The 19250-nt window shown below is 35.2% G+C and overlaps 1 protein-coding gene across 4 annotated transcripts in view; it reads left to right on the forward strand.

The window, feature by feature from the left end:
- The window catches only part of USP47 (ubiquitin specific peptidase 47), a 58881-nt gene that overhangs the window by 21270 nt on the left and 18361 nt on the right, over positions 1 to 19250 (forward strand). For all 4 annotated transcript variants that reach the window (XM_082059165.1, XM_082059166.1, XM_082059167.1 and 1 more), the window contains 11 exons: positions 885 to 1023; positions 2731 to 2827; positions 3360 to 3505; positions 4335 to 4414; positions 5287 to 5436; positions 11525 to 11620; positions 11711 to 11863; positions 13394 to 13561; positions 15823 to 15954; positions 16700 to 16776; positions 17093 to 17148. In XM_082059165.1, coding sequence (XP_081915291.1) covers positions 885 to 1023; positions 2731 to 2827; positions 3360 to 3505; positions 4335 to 4414; positions 5287 to 5436; positions 11525 to 11620; positions 11711 to 11863; positions 13394 to 13561; positions 15823 to 15954; positions 16700 to 16776; positions 17093 to 17148 — 1294 coding nt within the window. The remainder of the gene's footprint in view (positions 1 to 884; positions 1024 to 2730; positions 2828 to 3359; positions 3506 to 4334; positions 4415 to 5286; positions 5437 to 11524; positions 11621 to 11710; positions 11864 to 13393; positions 13562 to 15822; positions 15955 to 16699; positions 16777 to 17092; positions 17149 to 19250) is intronic.

The following is a 19250-nucleotide window of genomic DNA, read 5'->3' on the forward strand; positions in this document are numbered from 1 at the left end:
TAATGATTTACTGTCACTTTTTATTCATGCTTGTCAAATATTTATGTGATGCTTTGCTGTAATTTTCTAAGGTTATATAATTAATTAATCTTTCACACGTTTAGAGAGAACTCTTAACAATACAGGTTTAATCATATACCTAATCCTTTTCCTCTGGGTGTTTGAAAGCAATATTGGGCCACTCTGACAGAATTCTCAGAAACAGCAGTCCTGTATCAACAGCAGTCACCTGCTTCCGAATGTACCTTTAAGGAAAAAACTATTATAAGAGTTGTCAGTTTTGCTAGAAGCAACTGTCTGCAATAACAAAATACTTAAAGTTTCCTATTTCTCAAATATGTGATGCAGTGAAAGATAAACACAGCTGCAATTTATTTAAATCAGGGTTTGGATAGACTAGTGGTATATTAAGATTTATTACTCATCTCTCATGTCAGCATAATGCTGGCCTACTTAGGACTGAATTATCTGAAAGGGAAAAAAATCCCTTGTCTAAATAACTGAGATCAAAATTTGAGGATGATTCTGAAAGAATATTAAATTGTAATTTTTGTATATGAAAAAAATCTTACTCTATTTCAGTGCAGAAAACTTGAGACATAGGAGATAACTAATTGCAAAGTTGCTTGTTGTACGCGTTATAGTACTATATTTGATTATACAGTATTCTAAAGGGCATTTGCTTCCTTTCATGTGAAGAATGATTTCTCAAAGCGCTGAGATTTGGAGGGCAGAATTAGTGTTACACAAGCAGCCGTATATCTGGAATTTAGTAAAATTTGTGTGATGCACTTGGCAAAACTGATTGCCATGTGGGAAAGAAGTGCTTCACTTAGAATTTGTTGTCTAATTTTTGCATAAAACTAGTGTATTTCTGGTTTCAGGAGACGTCAGGTACAACAGAAGACAGTGCACAAGACAGATTTATAGGTCCTCTTCCAAGAGAAGTCTCTGTTGGCTGTACCAATGACTATGTCAGTCAAAGCTATTCTTATTCTTCAGTCCTGAGCAAATCAGAAACAGGTATGGTGTTCTCTCTTGCAAAGGCAATGCTAATTTGTCATTATTTTAGCGTATTTTCAAATAGCACTTCATGGTTTTTGAAATAAATTGCAATTTATTAAAAAAAACCCCGCACATCACTACTTCGTTATCCATTATGATTTCTAATGATATTTTCATATCACTTTGGGAATGGAAGAACTGTATCCATCCTTTTCTTACGTGGGCCAGCGCAAGTCAAACTCTCTTTTGGGGGCTCTCTTTTTCCGTATTAATCTACTGCTGTGTCCCTGGCTGAGTAGTCAGAATCATATTACCAAAAGCAGTTCACCTCAAGCTGTATTCACTCTCAGCTTAATGAGTATTTGATACTCTGTTTTAGAGGGGCTGTTGCCAAATCTCTGCACTCTGCATTAGCTGAAGTCTTCTGCTGTAGTTGCAGTTTCTCTGCCTGCACCGTGGTTCCCCAAGAGGTTCATCCTCTGCTGCCTGGTGACCCGAAGCAGTGGGGAGTCTGTCTCGGGGGGGACAGAGAGTCCCTCTGGGGAGATGGGGATGGGACAGGGAGTCCCCCTGTGGGGGACAAGCAGCTCTGCCATGCAGGTCAGTGCCAGGACAGGTTCCGGGAGCGATCCCAGGCTGGTGCACAGCAAGTTATATCTCAGTAATAAGACAAACTCCTCATAATAAATTTGTTGAGCAGACACAAAGACAGCATTTATGTTACACCAGTTTGTGCACGTTCAAGGTTTTTTTGAGAGATAAGAAAGCTTATCTGGCACATATCTATTTTTCATTTAATGTAACTGTGAAAAGACGGGCTGTATAGTGTAATAAATAAAATGCCTGTGTTCTAATTCAGCCTCTTCGCAGAAGTTGCCTGTGTTTCGCATGAAGTAGCTGCCTTTTCATTACTAATATGGAACTGAGATTTCTTTTATTTTTAATACTTACCGGAGGCTTCAGAGTATAAATAGGCATATTTAATTTATTTATTACACTACGTTTCAGTATATGCTGCTTGCTTATCAACTATTATTAATATTGTATATTAATATTTTAGATAAAATCTTAACATTACAGTAAGGTGGATATAAGTAAACAATTCCCTTTTCAGCTAATAAAAATGACACTGAAACTGACAGTTTTAATTGCTTTTTATGGGAGAAGGTTTTAGAAGATACGTGTGTAGGCACTTCAGAGATTTCTTTTTTATTTATAGCTCTGAGATGATAGTACAAACAAATGCAGATAAAATTATGTTTAAATTATAACTAGGATATTTTTAGTTTACATCAAGCATAAGTAAGCTACTACTACATAACTGTTTCTTAACAAATTCTGTTTTATTCTGTAAAATATTTAAATCTGCTTTTAAAATATTTACAGTTATTTCCCCGTTGGTGCAGCATTCAACTTTAAATATTGGTTAATATTGTGCAACATTATTCGTGATCACTGAAATAGCTTCATGTCATTCAGGGAGATTATTTCTGTTGTGTAAACTATTAACAACTGTTGTAGTTGTGTAAACTACTGCTTTCTGAAAGTGAGCAATTGTAATATTCCCTTAATTTTTACAGTATAAATAACAGTAAATGACAACAGATAGATGCAGTTCTTAAATAAACATTATCACAGAATAGTTTTCTTGTCAAATGTTGTAATTCTTGAAGTGATTTTGCATCTTTTTGTGTTATTTCCATCTCATTCTCCTTGTATTTTTAGGTTATGTGGGGCTAGTAAATCAAGCAATGACTTGCTACTTGAACAGCCTTCTACAAACACTTTTCATGACTCCTGAATTTAGAAATGCATTGTATAAGTGAGTATATGTAATCAAAACCTGTTCTTAAATTTGTGCTGGGATATATTGGTGGGAGACCTTTTTGAATAAGTCCTGTCAAAATCTCCTTGTTTGGATACTGAAGGGCATACTTGAAGTCAAGCTGGATAAACTATTGCAAATAATGTCTGTTTAAAAGCTTCAGATTCTTATTAAAATACTGAGATATGTTACTGGTTGTGGCACGGACAAGCTTTTTAAAGAATTTGCCCCATCTTGAAAACATCAAGCTTGAAATTAAATTTCATACTAAGTATAGTCCATGTCTCTATTTGTGCAGTGAATGGCTTCAAAATTATTTCGTTTGTGTTAGATTTGTACATTTAAAGAATGTAATTTACTACAGAAGCAGAAAGCAATTTCATTTGACTTTTCCCAAGAAGCAGAGCTTCAGTTAACCTCTGTAACCTGGCAGACCTCTTGAAAATGTAATAAATGCTGATTTAAATCCCTTTTTTAGTACTGTTTTCAAAGCTTTTTTAATTGTGAAATGCCTCTGTGTTGTGAATAGATGGGAATTTGAAGAATCTGAAGAGGATCCTGTGACAAGTATTCCCTACCAGCTTCAAAGACTGTTTGTTTTACTGCAGACCAGCAAAAAAAGAGCAATTGAAACAACAGATGTTACACGGAGTTTTGGATGGGATAGTAGTGAGGGTAATGTGCAGCTATTAAGCTTGTGTCGTTTGCTTCAGCCAGCTGTCTTTTAGGGGCTTAAACTGCTGTCAATGGGGGGAAAAAATACTGGAATAATTAAAAATAATTATTAGAATCCACTTAGTTTCACTGGAAACAAAGTAGCCTAAAAGATGGATACTTTGTCGTGGTGTGTGTTTTGATTTTTAAAGCAATTACGTCTGTGAGTTTTCAGCTGTTAAAGTAAAGTTAAAGTAAAAAGCATTATTTTTTTGTTGTTAAGCTATCATTACAGTTGTTATATTTTTCTAAAGAAGTAGCTCTTCATGAGAAACTTGCATCTATTTTGAATCACCAATATCAAATGCATGTTTCCACTTAAGTAGAAAATAATATGGATAATTGCATAAAATCAAACACTATTTGTCTTTTTGACACTTGTATAGTGTAATTTTGCCCCATAACCTGCTAACTTTTCTTGGAGTAATCACATGAGGATAAGGAGTTGAAAATTGAGTTTCAGAGAATCAGTGCAAAGTGGGAAATAAGTCAAAACCAGTTTATCTTAAAACAGTGCATATTAGCATTTCTGTGTTTTTTTTATATATTCCTGCTTGTGTATGCAGTTCTTGTTTATGTATGAGCATTGTCAGCAAGCCGGCTGCTTGTTTTTCTGACTTAACTTGAGAGGCAGCTGCTTGTGGAATTGAACACTGGCCCAATAGTGAATAGTGTAGTAAACAGGTACATACTTAAACAAATTGATAGCTTTTTAGGAAGTATTTTCAGATTACAGTTAGTATTGGGGCTGCTAACAGAATTAATTAAGATCTATTTCAATTTCTAACAGCATGGCAGCAACATGATGTACAGGAGCTTTGTAGAGTCATGTTTGATGCTTTGGAGCAGAAATGGAAGCAAACAGAGCAGGTAAGCGTATAAAAAGTCTCTCCTGTTCGTTCAGCAGTGTGGTATTGTTGTGGTGGGGTTTTTTTGTTTGTTTGTTTTTGGTTTTTTGTGTGTGTGTTTGTTGGTGTTTTGTTTTTTTTAAGGATGAGTGTGACAGATGTTAACTGAGTTTTAAATACCAGGTTGTTGAAAGTCTGCAATGGTTACCAGTTTCTGTGTTTAATGCAATAGTCAAGCTACTATAATGTACAACTTTCAGAAGTGTGTTGCTTAGGTGTTCCTCCCCCAGTTAAGAGTGGAATATTCTGAACTCTGGATACTTAATCTTTATGTTAAGAACAGCAAGTGATTGTGTAACTCCTGTGACAGGTTCCTTGCTGTCAGTATCTATTAGGCTCTGTTGAGGGCTCTTGAAGCGCAAGCGCGCTTTTCTAATGTAGGAGAAAGTTAGGAATGTATTTGGAACACGCGCTATGTTCTGGCATGTGGTCAACTTGTTGTAGGCCGATTTTCAGATCTGTAGATTGGTAAATATGTAATTTATCTTTGTGCTCCTACCTCTGGAGACACAGGGAGGGACTGCAGTATCACGTTTGTTAACAAGTCTGCAAGGTCAGGCTTGGTTTCAAAAAATAAACTTTAATTTTGGTAGTTTTCTAGTCACTCTTAAGACCTGACTGTTCAATACACTGTGAAACTTAACGTGGTTTCAGAAGCTCATTTGGGGAAAACAAGAAATCAAGAGGTGGATGTCCTGCTGGGGAATGGTATTCTAAATGTGTAGCTGTGCAATTAAGGCTTAATTTAAAAAGGCATTTTCTTGTAAAACTAAAGAAAGTAAAAATGTTCTGTTTCATTTGTTTAAAGCTCTGTTGAATATCTCTTTGTTTTAGGCCGATCTTATAAATCAGCTGTATCAAGGCAAACTGAAGGACTATGTAAGGTGTCTAGAATGTGGCTATGAAGGCTGGAGAATCGACACTTACCTGGATATTCCTTTGGTGATCCGGCCGTACGGCTCCAGCCAGGCGTTTGCTAGCGTGGTGTGTACTATTATGCTGACTAATAGTGCATCCATACACACATAGAATACATAATGCGACAGTGGTATAATTTGTTACATGGTAAGTATCATCCTAGATACTCCATCTTGGGGTGTTCGTCTTTGTGCAGTGAACCAGCTAGCAAGTTCTAGAAGATTTTTTTTTGGCTTTTTGGTTTATTTTTTGTTTTGTTCTTTTTTTTCTTTTGCCCTTCAATGAGTCCTACTGGTGCATGTATAAGGGATGGGGAAATGCAACTTTATTGCCTTAAGGCTGCAGTAATCAATTATTTTCTTCCTGATAAAATCTTCACCATTTACATGAGATATTTTTATGAGATCACTAAGTTTTATTTGAGTTGTTCTCTTTATTGGCACATCTGCTAAATTTTCATAGCATTGTTGAAGGTCTTAGTGAAACAACAGAATGGTGACTTAAAATTTTTATTTAATTACCATGTTGTTGCTGTGGGTTTTAAAGTTCACTTCTCAAATACCATATGCTTTTAACAAGCGATTTAATGATAATAAAAAATCCTATTGTACATGTGTGTTCTTGGTCACTTCTGCTCCAGCATTACTGATGTTGGCAAGCATATATATTGCTTAGTAAATCTGTGGAAGTTCTTTATTTTATTTTTCCACCCCCTCTGAAAAGAAGTGATTACAAACTGTGAAATTCCACTGTTGTGGCTTTAAATACCTGTGCTATGGATGAAGTTGGGAGAAGGAAAAATCAAACAATTCTTTCAGTAAAGGTTGTTTTAAACAAGCACTTGTTCTGTAATTGGCTTACCAGGATTACTTATTATATATAAAATAGTTTTCCTTTTGTATTTAGTCAGTTAGCAATATTTTTGAGCAATAATAATCCATAATTCTTAACAGTAATTCTGTTAAGAAAAGAATTGTTAGAATTAGGTTAAAGTGCAGTGTATGTTCAAAGTACTACAGACTTTAGAACTTTAAATACCAGTCTTGAGAAGTAGTAAAGATGAGTGACATTAGTCTCACAAAAAGGATTCAAGTTAAGTGAAATCCTTTGAATTCTTTTTAAGATTGCATTAACATTTTTAGAACTATCCGTCTAATTTAAGCTGTATTGATACAGATTGATCTTTCACACAGATGGTTTCCCTTTTCACCTTTTAAAACTCATTTCTAGAAATATTCCTTACCAAAATTTTTTATAGTAATTCTTATTCAATAATGAGAGTTTTCTGATCTATTGAAGTAATGAAAACTATTCCGTTCATGCAGTTGTATTCTGCATGTAACAATGCATTGTACTTGTGTCTCAAATTAAATTTTTTTCCTGGTAGAGAAGTCTATAGTGGAATGTTAAAAAAAACACCTTTGTAAAAATATAGAAAGCTTTAACAATTAAGAATTTAAATATCAGATTACTTTTAGTAGTATTTGATATTTCTCCTGTAAATCAGCATTTACTGGGTTTACTACATTGAAGAAAATAGTTTTAAGATTTTTGTTACACAGTTACATGGTCGCAATTTGTATTAATGCTTCAATTTTTGAGCTTTTTAAATTCATATGCTGATTATATTCAGTTGATTCTCCACCCTGCATTTGTTTTATCTATAGCAGATGTAATTTTTAGTTTTGTAGTTTCCAACAGTGGGGAGATATGGAGGATACTTGCTTTTGGAGAAGGGAAAAATCGCCTGTTTCTAAATGGAATTCTCTGAAGGTAGTATCCTCCATTGATCCATAGATGATAGCGATTTAGTAGGTGTAGGTAAAAGGGTACAAGTGAGAAATCAAAAACTTCACACATGCGCTAATAGGGCTTATAGAAGGGAATGTAAAACTTTTTAGACCTTGCTAGTCAGCTCCTGAGGGAACTTGCAGCAGGCGACACAACCCAAGATAGGGGATCTAAGGAGGATACTACCTTCAAAGAACTCTAGTTAGAGGTAAGTGATTTTCCATTACTTTCTAATAAGAGAGAATGGATGTATGAGCTTTAAGTAAGGTTAATCTGTAGAATGCCACGTAAAGTGTATTATCCCACTGTTCGACATTGTGTACTACCAAAAAAAAATGTAGATACCTGAAATGTTGCATTTACCTATAAATATGTATTACTTCTAAATACATGGAAACATTGAAGAACTGGGAAGGATAATGTTACTCTTTCTTTATCTCCTAATATGAATGAATCTGAAATTCTGTAGTGTGTTTTCAAGGTTTGCATTTTGAATTATTTTTTTTTTGGATTCCTCCCTCCATCTCTCAAGTTAATGGAATTACACCACGTAGCTACAGACTCATTAGGGCAGCGCTGGGGCACTGAGATCTTGTCAGTGTGTATCTCAAGGTAGTTGCTGAAAAAATACTTATACTATCTGTATTGTTCAAGGGAATGGTTTCAAAAAAAAGCTAAATCAGTCTTTTCTTGAGGTCAGTAGAAATATAGACATAAAAATGTATCGCTTATTTCAGGGAGATGAACAGAGCAGCAATTCACATGCTGGTTTTTGTTGGTGCTAGTGTATTTTTGATAGATGCCTGAATTTAACAGCATTAGACATAAGCTATATGTTTTGCAAATGAAGAACAGCTGAGGGAAGAGTAGACACGATGGGCAGCTAGCTGGCATGCTGAAATTATGTTACTAGAAAACAGTGGAAATTGCTTTCTAATACCATAAGACTCGTAATAATACAAGTATTCTGGAGATGTACCAAGCAGTTCTGTTTTGTTAAGTGTTGTTAGTTTTCACCATCTTTTGTATGTTAGCCTTTTTATTGATGGTGTAAGTGGGTGTACAAATAGACCTTTTTTGGGCAGAAATTATTTTGGACTTCTGTGTAAACTTACTTTGTGGTGTGATTGCCAAACTAAAACTGTTGAAGGCAGTTAGAGTATAGATGATATGATATTTACTTTTTAAAAATAGATGGATAACAATAAGGTCTTCTATTTTCAGTTGAGCTTATTCTTTGGACATGGGAAAACTAGATGAGCTTTGAAAATCTGCGATGGCATTTAGTTTCTGGGTTTTGGTTTTTGTTTTTGTTTTTCCCAAGAACAGTTTTACTAAATTGCTATTTTTCATGTGACTTTTCGGAAACCTGCTCCTATTCACAGGTTTGACAAATTTGCACATTCACAAATGCTTGCATAAGATACCTGTCAAACTACTGACTGTATCACAAAGCATTTTTGTGAAGAGTGTGTCCTAAGTGCCTGTCTTTAGCCAGATGATAATTAGTTTGAACTGTTTCATTTGGAATTTTAGTATGCTATGTGTTACAAATCTCATAGTCAGAATTAAAACCTGGATATACTCAGACCTTGACCGGACAAGGCCCTGAGCAATATGCTTTTAAGTTGGACCTGCTTTGAGCAGAGAGTTAGGATTAGTTGATCTCCAGAAGCCTCTTTCAGCCTATATTATTCTTTTGATTCTGTGAACTATAAAAGAAGTTTAAATAGCCTTTGTCATACTAACCTATTACTTGATCATTTATGGTATATTTTGGAGTGTGTGTTGGAAATGTTGGAAGTGCTTAGTAGCTCGAAGGCTGCATAATAGTTCCTTCTTCAAAGATAACTTCAAAGGTAACATTAGAGTTGCACAAAACGGTGGGATGTCATGTGATAGGTTGCACAGTGTAGAAGCTTTGTCACTGGTTTTGCTGAGTTAACTGTCAGAGTAGAAAATGGTGAACTGCATTAGAATAGGAATTTTATTAAGAAACACCCTAGTCAGCAAAATTAACCGGTGTAAAGATTATATAGAAGAAAACTGACAGAGACACAAAGGAGTAAACCTGAGGAACAGTGATGTTCCTTACACAAGGATTAAAAAAAATAGGTGAATGTCCACATAGCTCAAAAATAATGGAGTTCTCAAGAGTTTTAATCAGGTTTTTCAGAGCACAGCTCACTATGTGTGGTAAGCAGTGAAACCATAAGAGCAATGTAATGATATTTCATTCAGTTTTGGGGGTCTGAAGGATCTTAATTTTTTTCCATATGTAAAAGTTTATAGTACATTTCTTTGTTAAATTGCACATCACATGAGTCTACATAAGAATTACATAATAATTTATCTCTCATCATTCATGTATTCTCTTTCACTCATATTCATGCAATGCATTGATTGTAAGAAAAACGTTGGAATTAATGTATTTGTATTGTCTTAACTGGCATTTGATTCGTAAGAGATAGCATCATGTGATGTTTTCTAAGTTTCGTGTTTTCTGTGTTGGTTATTAACTTTTTTGCTTTCATTCAAATAGTTCTGAATGTTAATTCCTTAACTAGTTTACAGAATAGTCAAAGTGCAGTAATCTGTTTCTTCCACTTTCTTTTTAAGCAGGGTTATAACTTGCTTAGTTTTCTTTCTTGTATTTTAGGATGAGATTCCTCACACTTCAGTGTATAATCTCACTAAATATTAGGTATTTGTTGCCCTTGAGTAAAAAGCAACTCAGCTTCTGTAGTGTTTAGGAAGTAAATATGTAGACAGTTGAATTCAGACTCTAAAATGTTTCCACATGTCTAGAGAGTCTCTTTTCCTAAGAACTGTGATTTCAGGGCTGTTCAAAGGCTTTTCTGGCTAGATCCAAAAATGGTAAAGTGAGATGACTGCCTTCAATGTACAGTTGTTCTGTCATATTCGGCACATTTTTTGTTTGTGAGTAGATGTCCCCTGGAATACGGTCCTTTTTAAAAAAGTCCTTTCTCCTAGAACAGCAACAGAGCTTTTGTTTTATTATTGTTCTTGCTGCATCCCTGAGCTCTCAGAAAGAAAGGAGAAGGGAAGAATTGAAGAACTTGCCATATTGTTGATTTCCTCCCCAAATGTGACTTACCAAACAACATGATTTAGCCAGTAATCTTAAGTTCTGTGCCAGCCACCTTACAACTGGTGAGCTTACTCTGGCCAGTTAAGCCCTTTCTTACGTATTCAGATTTTGGGGAACAGCTACAGTCCTTCATAAGAGAAGATGCTTTAAAAACCAGTGTTTCTGTTGGTCTTATTTGCTTTAAACTGAATGTCAAAACTTGCAAGTTGTATTTGTTTTCACCTCCATAGGTGAACGGAGAACTTCTGGGTTCCATGTGGAGTTCAGGAACCCAGAGCCTATTGGTTTGCAAGCTCGCTGGGTTCAAGGTTTTAACTTGAAATCTCTGGGTAAAATTCTTCACTGAACCCATCTCAATATTCTTAGTTTGAACAAGTTTGTTCTCAAGTCTGTACAACTTATGTGCAGTATCATTGTTGCAAATTAGGTTAGAGAGAGGACTTGTGATCAGTTTGGTTGTATTTTGAATATTGTTTGCTGTAGAGAGGAGCAAAGTAGAAATCGTTAAACTCCTGGACTTAAGCATTATTGACAAAACTTTTAGGCAGCTGTCAGGACAAAATTCCAGTTATTAGTCAGCTGCCTCACAAGGTTTGTGCTAGGAAGCTGGTTCTGTCTTTATAAGAGATGGCCATATCTGGTGTTCACTCCTTTGGGAGTAAAGCTCAGTCTCCCTCTATCCTTTCCCACCTTTCACTTAAAAGTGGTATCTTCAAATGTAGTTTCCTAAGTGCCTTTGTGGAGTGGGACTAAGGCTGTCTTCAGACAGGGAACTGAGGAACATTTTTTTCCTGTCACCGCTCACCCCAGTAATTATTAGATGGTATCTGTGGGGAAAATCTCGGAATTCTAGGAGAACAGGGCCAAAGTAGGGTTAAAAAATCAGCTCGTTTTCACAGCAGTTGGCTGAGCAGACATAACTAAATGTGATGTGCAAGATAACAGGAGTAAATGTCATTTTATATTGTATGTTTATTAAAATAAAGACAATTTGGATTCATCAAATACTGAATGAAATACCATTAGCAGTAATTGTGGTTTGACTGTTTGACCTTGGGTTGCATAGAAGGCTTGGTTTCTCTTAATATTTTCTTGGCTATGTGTCCGTATCAAAGTTTAAGTCAATTGCATTTTGGTTGTAGAATTAATTAATTTCTGTGTGTTTGCAATCTCATTGTAAATTTTTCATTCTGATTTATACCTACATAGTAAACATTCTTTAAAAATCAGGTAACATCTTTTTATTATTAGGAAGAAGCACTGCATGCTTTCATTCAGCCTGAGATTCTTGATGGCCCCAATCAGTATTTTTGTGAACGATGCAAGAAGAAATGTGACGCAAGGAAGGTAAAGACTGTCCAGATCATTTGCAAAATTACTTTTTGGTAAATACCAATCCTGACAGCGGTAGCATAATCTTGTCTTTGCTTCATTTAGGGTCTGCGGTTCTTGCATTTTCCGTATCTGCTGACATTGCAGCTGAAGAGATTTGACTTTGATTATACCACTATGCACAGAATTAAACTCAATGATCGTATGACTTTTCCTGAGGAGTTAGACATGAGTGTCTTCATTGATGTTGAAGATGAGGTAACGTGTTTGGTGTCAGAGAAAATTCCTTAACTTTCTTAAAGTGTTTTAATTTTAAGTTTTAAAATCTGTCCATGTGGATTTTTGTTATATTGAAAAAGAAGCATGTTCTCTGATTACTATAGGGTTTCCATGCTTCCATAAAGAAGCTGTTTCTGATTTCTTACATCTTCACATGAGTGGTCTAAAAGCACAAGTCTTGGGGCTTCTGCACATACTACAAATCCAGAATGAAGCATATTTCTTAAACTTGTGTCTGAATCTTTTTTGGTCACAAGAGGTGGTGTAAAGTTTTGAAACTCTGAATGCTGAACTTAGCCCAAAAAACATTAATCATTAATTCCTTTCCTCTGACTTACAATGTTGTATATGCTGCAGAAGTGAGATTTAAAAAATTTTGTTTTTCACTTGCATCTTTTTCTGTCTTTTAACCCTTCTGGTTTGGGTCAAAATTCATGTTGTGCAATTACATTCACCAAAAGATATTTGATGTGCGTTCTTCATTAAAGACTATTCTTATACCTCTAATTCCATTCCTGAAAACATTGTTACTTCACTAGCTTGTAGTGATATAAATACTGCATTGATATGCACGTGGAGAGACTTTTCTGACTCTGTACAAACCTTTGTTTTATGATAAAATTATGCCATTTAAGCAACTCGATATCCCTCAAAGTGTTACTGGGCGGGAGAAATGAGAATGAAGATTGATCTGAGTGACTAGGACTTGAAACACAATTAACTGTCAGAAAATGAAAAGAATTATCCAGAGGAAAGAGGATCAGATAACAGATGGATAAACTGGCTTGCACAAACTGAACTGTGTTCATAGCGGTGTTGACATCACACTTTTATGCTAATAGAACAGTAATCAATCTTACTGTAATACCTTGATCCTGTCCAGTGAGTTGAAATGGAGAAAAATCTTTGACTGCGGATGAGAATATTTCCAGTCAAATCAGTTCTCATTAACAGGGCTATGTTACAATAGGATTTGTTATCTGGTATTAGACCTCCAGGTGTTTAATTGAATTAACTCGTAAATGGGATAGGCTACTGACAGATACAGTCTCATCAAGTATGAAACCAGATAATTACCATTCAGTTACACATGAGACCAGAAAAGATTGATCTAAGAGATGGACTGAAGGCAGTTACCCTGTTTCCCTGAAAATAAGACAGGGTTTTATATTTTTTTCTCCAAAAGATGCTTACTTTTTTAGGTGTATAGCTGCCTGGGCGCTATTTAATTTTACTTTTTTTATTAACTGTAATTAGAGCTTATTTTTGGAGTAGGGCTTATATTTCAAGCATCCTCAGAAATCCTGAAAAATCATGCTAGGTCTTATTTTTGGGAAAACAGGGTACTAACAGGAACAAATCTGTTTTCGATGCTGAATTGCAGAGGTCTCTTGGTTTTTGAGGAGTTTCATTGTTTACAACATTGGAATTTTTTCATTTCACAGAGGTATTATTTCTTGTTCCGTGTAACTTTAAATGTTGTGTAATATTAGTATGCATATTTTTAAGAAATCTCCTCAGACTGAGAGTTGCACTGATAGTGGAGCTGAAAATGAAGGCAGTTGTCACAGTGATCAGATGAGCAATGACTTTTCTAATGACGATGGAGTTGATGAAGGAATCTGCCTTGAAAGCAATAGTGCAGCCGAAAGAATTTCTAAAGCTGGCAATGAAAAGGTATGTTTTAAAAAAAATGTTGTACTGCATCTGATTAGGATGGAGTTCATTTTCTTCATAGCGGCCCATAGGGTGCTTTGTTTTGGATTTGTGACTGAAGCAGTGTCGATAGAACACCAGGGTGTTAACTCTTGCTGAACAGTGTTGCACAGCACCAAGGCTTTCTCGCCTTCTCATTGTGTCCATGTAATGAGGAGGGTCAGGGGTAGGCAAGAGGCTGGAAGGGGAACATAGCTGGGACGGCTAACCTGAATTGGCCGGAGGGTTGTCTGTGCCGTATTCCCTGTCATGTAAAACCTGGGATTTTCCAAAGTCACTATTGCTCGGAGACTGGCTGGGTGTTGGCCTCCCACTGGTGGGAGATGGTAATACCTTTGCATCACTGCATCTTTTTTTTTTTTTTTTTCATATTTCCTTCACATTAAGCTTTCATGATCTCCAACCACAAGTCTCGTCACTTTTGCTTTTCTGATTCTCTTCACCATCCCACTTGAGCTAGTGACTGGGTGGGTGTGTAGTTACTGGCCAGGATCAACCCCTCACAGATGTAAATGATAAAAGTATAATCAATTCTGATATTGAGGCTGGAGCGAGGGTGTGAGAGTGTATGTTTTTATTCAAATTCCAAAAATTGACACTACAGCAAAGGCAAGCATGCAACTGATTTGGAGGTCACCTGAAAATAAGGGTCTTCCCAGCTTGTCAGACTGAGAATTCCCAGATAACTTGTTTTGGCAGCAGACCCTCCAACTGAAGACTGTTTTGTGTTATGCAGTGTTTTTCTTTGAGGCCAACTGTCAAAGGCCTTACTAGCTTTGGCTTTAAAAGTGTCTTGAAGCTTAGTGGAAGACTGGAAAGTTTGGATCAGTCTCTGCCATCTGTTTCATGCCCTTATAAAAATGGTCATATAGGTGAGGCCATGGGTCTGAACATTAAATATTTATTCGGTCAGCTTGAGTTAATATAAAGGAATTGAGCAGCAAGTCAGTCTAGGATAGCAGTCATTCTGCTGTGGAACACAGAGAACTTCGAGAAACGTGGTTGCGTTGTCTTGCCAGTACAAAATTAATCAAAACCCTTCAGTTTTATGGTAATGTATACAATGTGTACTTAATGTTTTGTTATTTGGTGATCTCATCTGAAATTTGGCCTATAGCTTTTATTCAGACTTCTTAGGAAGCTGTTTGACTGTAACTATTATTTTCATAAATACTTAAAGGCTGACTTTTTTTTTAATCTGCACATCTGTCCCTGTTTACATTTACCCTAAACCATTTGAGAGTGTTTTTTTTCATAAACGTTCAGAATACTGTCAATCTTAGCTGAAAAAAAAAAAAAAAAAGAAATAAATTAATAGTCACTTGACTGAAACAGGGACAGAGTATCAGAATGTATCTGTAATGCAAACGTTCTGTCCTGCTATTGACAATATTTTCACCAGCTAATTCATACTACCTGTTCTCAAGGGAAGCTAGCTGTCAAACCATGTTGTTAACTTTTTGCTTTGGATATCTTAATAATGGATGCTAAGAAGTTGCAGAGCATTTCCTCTATTTAATCTAAAAATATTTCATTCTTGTAACACTTGCATGAGGCAGTATTGTTCAGTTTTATTTTGTCAGGTATATACCACATTGAAGGCATGTCCTTAGTACCCTTTATTTCCTTCCTTTTATCTATGAGAATAGAAGCTTATGACAGCAAACTCAGTGGTATGAGAGACATTAATGCAGAGTGCTGATAAGCGTTGGATGACATGTTGCTGGTTTGCAATAGACATGAGGAAGCCAAAAGCAGTCTTCAAGAATGCAAATATGCCTAAACTTCGTAGCTGTGGGCGAGTTCCTCATTATTTTTCCTTCTTGTGTGCATATAATGCTTAATACCTATCTAGCTAAGAATGAATGAATTCAGCGCTTATACAAAATAGAAGTAACAGTAATGCATTAAGCCAGTTGAAAAATATTTCCATGATTTTTTTTTTTCTGAAGTGATTTGGTATTTTCTCTCTTTCCACTAGTGAAAGGGGAAATTCCTCTTTATTTCCACGATTACATACTCTTGTGTAACGTTTAGCAGACGAGAGCTCTGATTTTGTTCAGTGTCTATTGCAGTAATGCAATTTTGTTACATACATCTGTTTAGTAACATACAACTTTGTGTATTTGGGTTAGTGTAATTGTTTTAAAACTTTTAAAAATCACCATTTGGTTACCCTTTCCTTACTTAATATATGTCACACCTTTTTCCTCTCTCCCCAGAGTTCTTTACTGTATGAGCTTTTTTCTGTTATGGTTCATTCTGGAAGTGCTGCTGGTGGCCATTATTATGCCTGTATAAAATCTTTTAGTGATGACCAGTGGTACAGCTTTAATGATCAGCATGTTAGCAAGGTAAAAATAGATTTTTTTTTTTTTTTTTTTTTTTTTTTGGTTATCTTGTGTACTCATAGATGTGCTAATAAGTTTCTTTTTGCATGTGATTTTTCACTTGCATGTAATGAAATTCGTTTTATGTGTGTGTATTTCAAGCATTTACTTTGTTTCATCTTTTCATCCTAATATGCTGCCACATACATACGTTTCACTCATTAGCTTAACTGCGTTCTAGGGGTTTAAAAAATGTATGTATGGGGTTTTGTGCATTGTGGGGGGAGGAGTGTTTCTTCTTGATGGTGGAGGTGGTTCATAAGGAAGCCTTTATTCATGTACAGACCAAGCTGGATTTAGAATTTTGCCTTCTATACATGTGAGGAATACTTCTTGCATAGAAAAGTATGTTTGTAGATCTGTTACAACTCAGTTTGTGCTGTTAGACCTGTCCTGCTGATGCATTTCAGGTGTTTCATGTATCTGTAAGCATTATTGCAGTCAAGAACCTGGATGCTGTGTTTTTCTAGGAAGTTCCTACTTTAAAAACAAAACCAAAAACATTTACGTTCAATGTAAAATGAAAAGACAAGTCACTTGGAAATGGTGGGTTTTTTTTCAGTCAGCAAATAAGCAGAAATACTTTTTAAAATTAAAATTATTAATATTGTGTGTTAATTATATAATGCTGCTGTTTTTCTAATGAGAATAAATGCATCTCTCTTAGTGCAAGTTTGTCAAATAATCATTAAATTGATTTTTCTCTTAGATAACTCAGGAAGATATTAAGAAAACATATGGTGGATCTTCCGGAAGCAGAGGCTATTATTCCAGTGCTTTTGCTAGGTTAGTAGTACTGTAATATTACTTTTCTTTCTGGTGGTGTTTTAACATAATCAAATGAATGGTCAGGATGCCTGTGCTTAATGTGTTAGCTTAAAATTGATAGGGGCTTCAAATAGTTGTAAGAACTATCCCAACTGCTGTTTCAGATCATAAAATAATGTGATATTTATTTTTGAAAATCCTTTTTGGTTAGTGTATTGCCAAAATATATAGGACAGAGATCCTTACTGAAACAAACAAACAAACAAAACAACTTTTGAAGTCAGTATTGCCCTGCTATCTGCTAAATTTGGATAACTATTCTTTTCTCTACCAGCTCCACAAATGCATACATGCTTATATACAGACTGAAGGATCCAACGAGAAATGCAAGTGAGTATGTTTTGCAGTTCTTAATTAGTAAAATTCTGTTGTGGAATAAGGAGATGTTTTGCATGTGATGTGTACTAATTTTTGTGAGGATGGTGGTATTGGTATTTTTAGGGTAAGCTAAAGCAACTTATATATAGGAAGCCTTCTTTTGTAGCTTTTCAATACTGTTTTTATAGGAAACATTTATGCATCATTAGAAGGTCATCACAAAATAAATTCTCTAACTTTTTAGTATTTTGGATATCATGGAAATGAAAAACAGATATACTGAGTGATACTGTATAACCTATAATGTAATGCTATATAGTGTCACGATTTATAGTGAACTAAAAAATTTTTTAAAAAAATTCATCTGTAAGAACTTTGTAATGACAAAGTTTTACAGTTTATAACCAGCCCTTATTGTTTGTGTTTCAGTTAGGGAATGAGACAATATACTGTAAGTTGTATAGTCAGAAACAAATTTTGGACGTTACAGTCTCTTATTCTCTTCATCGCTGAGTTCACCAAGGCTCGGAGGATGCCTGGTCCCATGTAATAGCTGACAGGTTGATTCATCTTTGAAATATGATACAGCAGAAAATGAAGATTCTGTTTTGATTCAAAACAAGAATGTGTGGTTGGAGGCTTGGTTCCAGTTTTGGCTCATTTCATAGGGCCTTAGACTGATCAGATTAGTAATAACTGTAGACTTCCAGGATTTATCTGTTGTAGATAATACTGTATTATAATTTGCTTGAAAACATTTAATGTTTATCATTTAAAATTTGATCACACCTAAATGATGTAGCAGTAAATGACAGTTTGAGAGAGCTTTTTAAACTAATTTCAAGATAGAAGGAAGCATGTTAATTTGCTATTTTTCCCCTTCTTGTCAATCCCTTGTTAGAAGCGCAGCTGTAGAAAGGAAACCAGAAGGGCAGTGACTGGCTACACTCACCCTCATCAGCTGTGTGCATTGAAGAATCAAGTGTTTTGGTTCAGTTCAGCCAGAGATTAATTTGCTTGCAGTATCAAAAGATGTATGTAGTTTTTCTTACAGGAACAATTCAGTAATCTGCCCTTATAAAGGGAAACATGTCAGTTTGCAGCCTGGTTGAAGTTAGGCTGATAGATCATGTAGATTGTTTTCGGGGTGTATATAGTTTAATTGCCAGAACTTTAATGCCCTGAAGTGCATTAAAAAAATCTAGTCTGTGAATAATTTTTCCTAATAGCTTGAGCAGATGAGAAGCCACATGAACTTTCAAAGGCAGGTACAAAGCCTCCAGTACCTCTGCATTCCTCTTTTTTTTTTTTTTCATTGTTAGTATTTTTTCCTTCTTCATTAAATGCTCAGGAGGTTTAGTGTCCTGAAGAGCAGATGCAAGCTCTTGAGAATCTGAAAATCATCCTCTGTAGGGTGAATATTTTGATAGCTGGATTTATTTTACTCTTAATTGGTAAACTGAAAATATGTATTACTTAACAAAATAGAACGTCACAATTGAAGCCTTTGGCACCTCACATTGTGTAGCTCATTTTGGGGCATTCTCAATATTTTTCAAGAGTATGCAAGCGTGGAAAAGACTTGCATGCTTCAGAGAATTTGTAACACACTAGCTTGTAATGTGTCCAGTGGAGAATGGAATAAAGATCATTGAAAATAACATTTTGTTTGTCTTATTCTGCTGCTGTAAATATTGTAAGAGGGAGAAGGGTAGTTGTCTGCTTCCTTTAACTACTTCTTTTGGCGTAAAATTTTTAATTCCACTCTGAGAAACTGAGGATGACTATTAGCAAGAATGTGGAAAGAAATTAGCAATGCAAGGTTGAGTAAAACAATCTTTAGTGTTTATTTGGAATACAAACTATAAAAAAACCCATAGCTTATACTAAACATTATTTAAAAAAAAATCCTAAAATTAAGAAAAATAGACTTGAACTACTTCTCTGTCAATATATTCTAAAAAGCTTATTATGATACTTGGAGTAAATTTGTCATGTCATTTCAACATCCTAATAAACACAAACCACATTTATTTTTAGTAACAATCTATTTCACCATACATAGAGTACATTCAGACATGTTGTTTTCTACTTTTCTACTTTTTTTCTTTTAC

Source organism: Streptopelia decaocto (genome assembly GCF_964273445.1).
Source record: "Streptopelia decaocto genome assembly, chromosome: 7".
NCBI lineage: Eukaryota > Metazoa > Chordata > Aves > Columbiformes > Columbidae > Streptopelia > Streptopelia decaocto.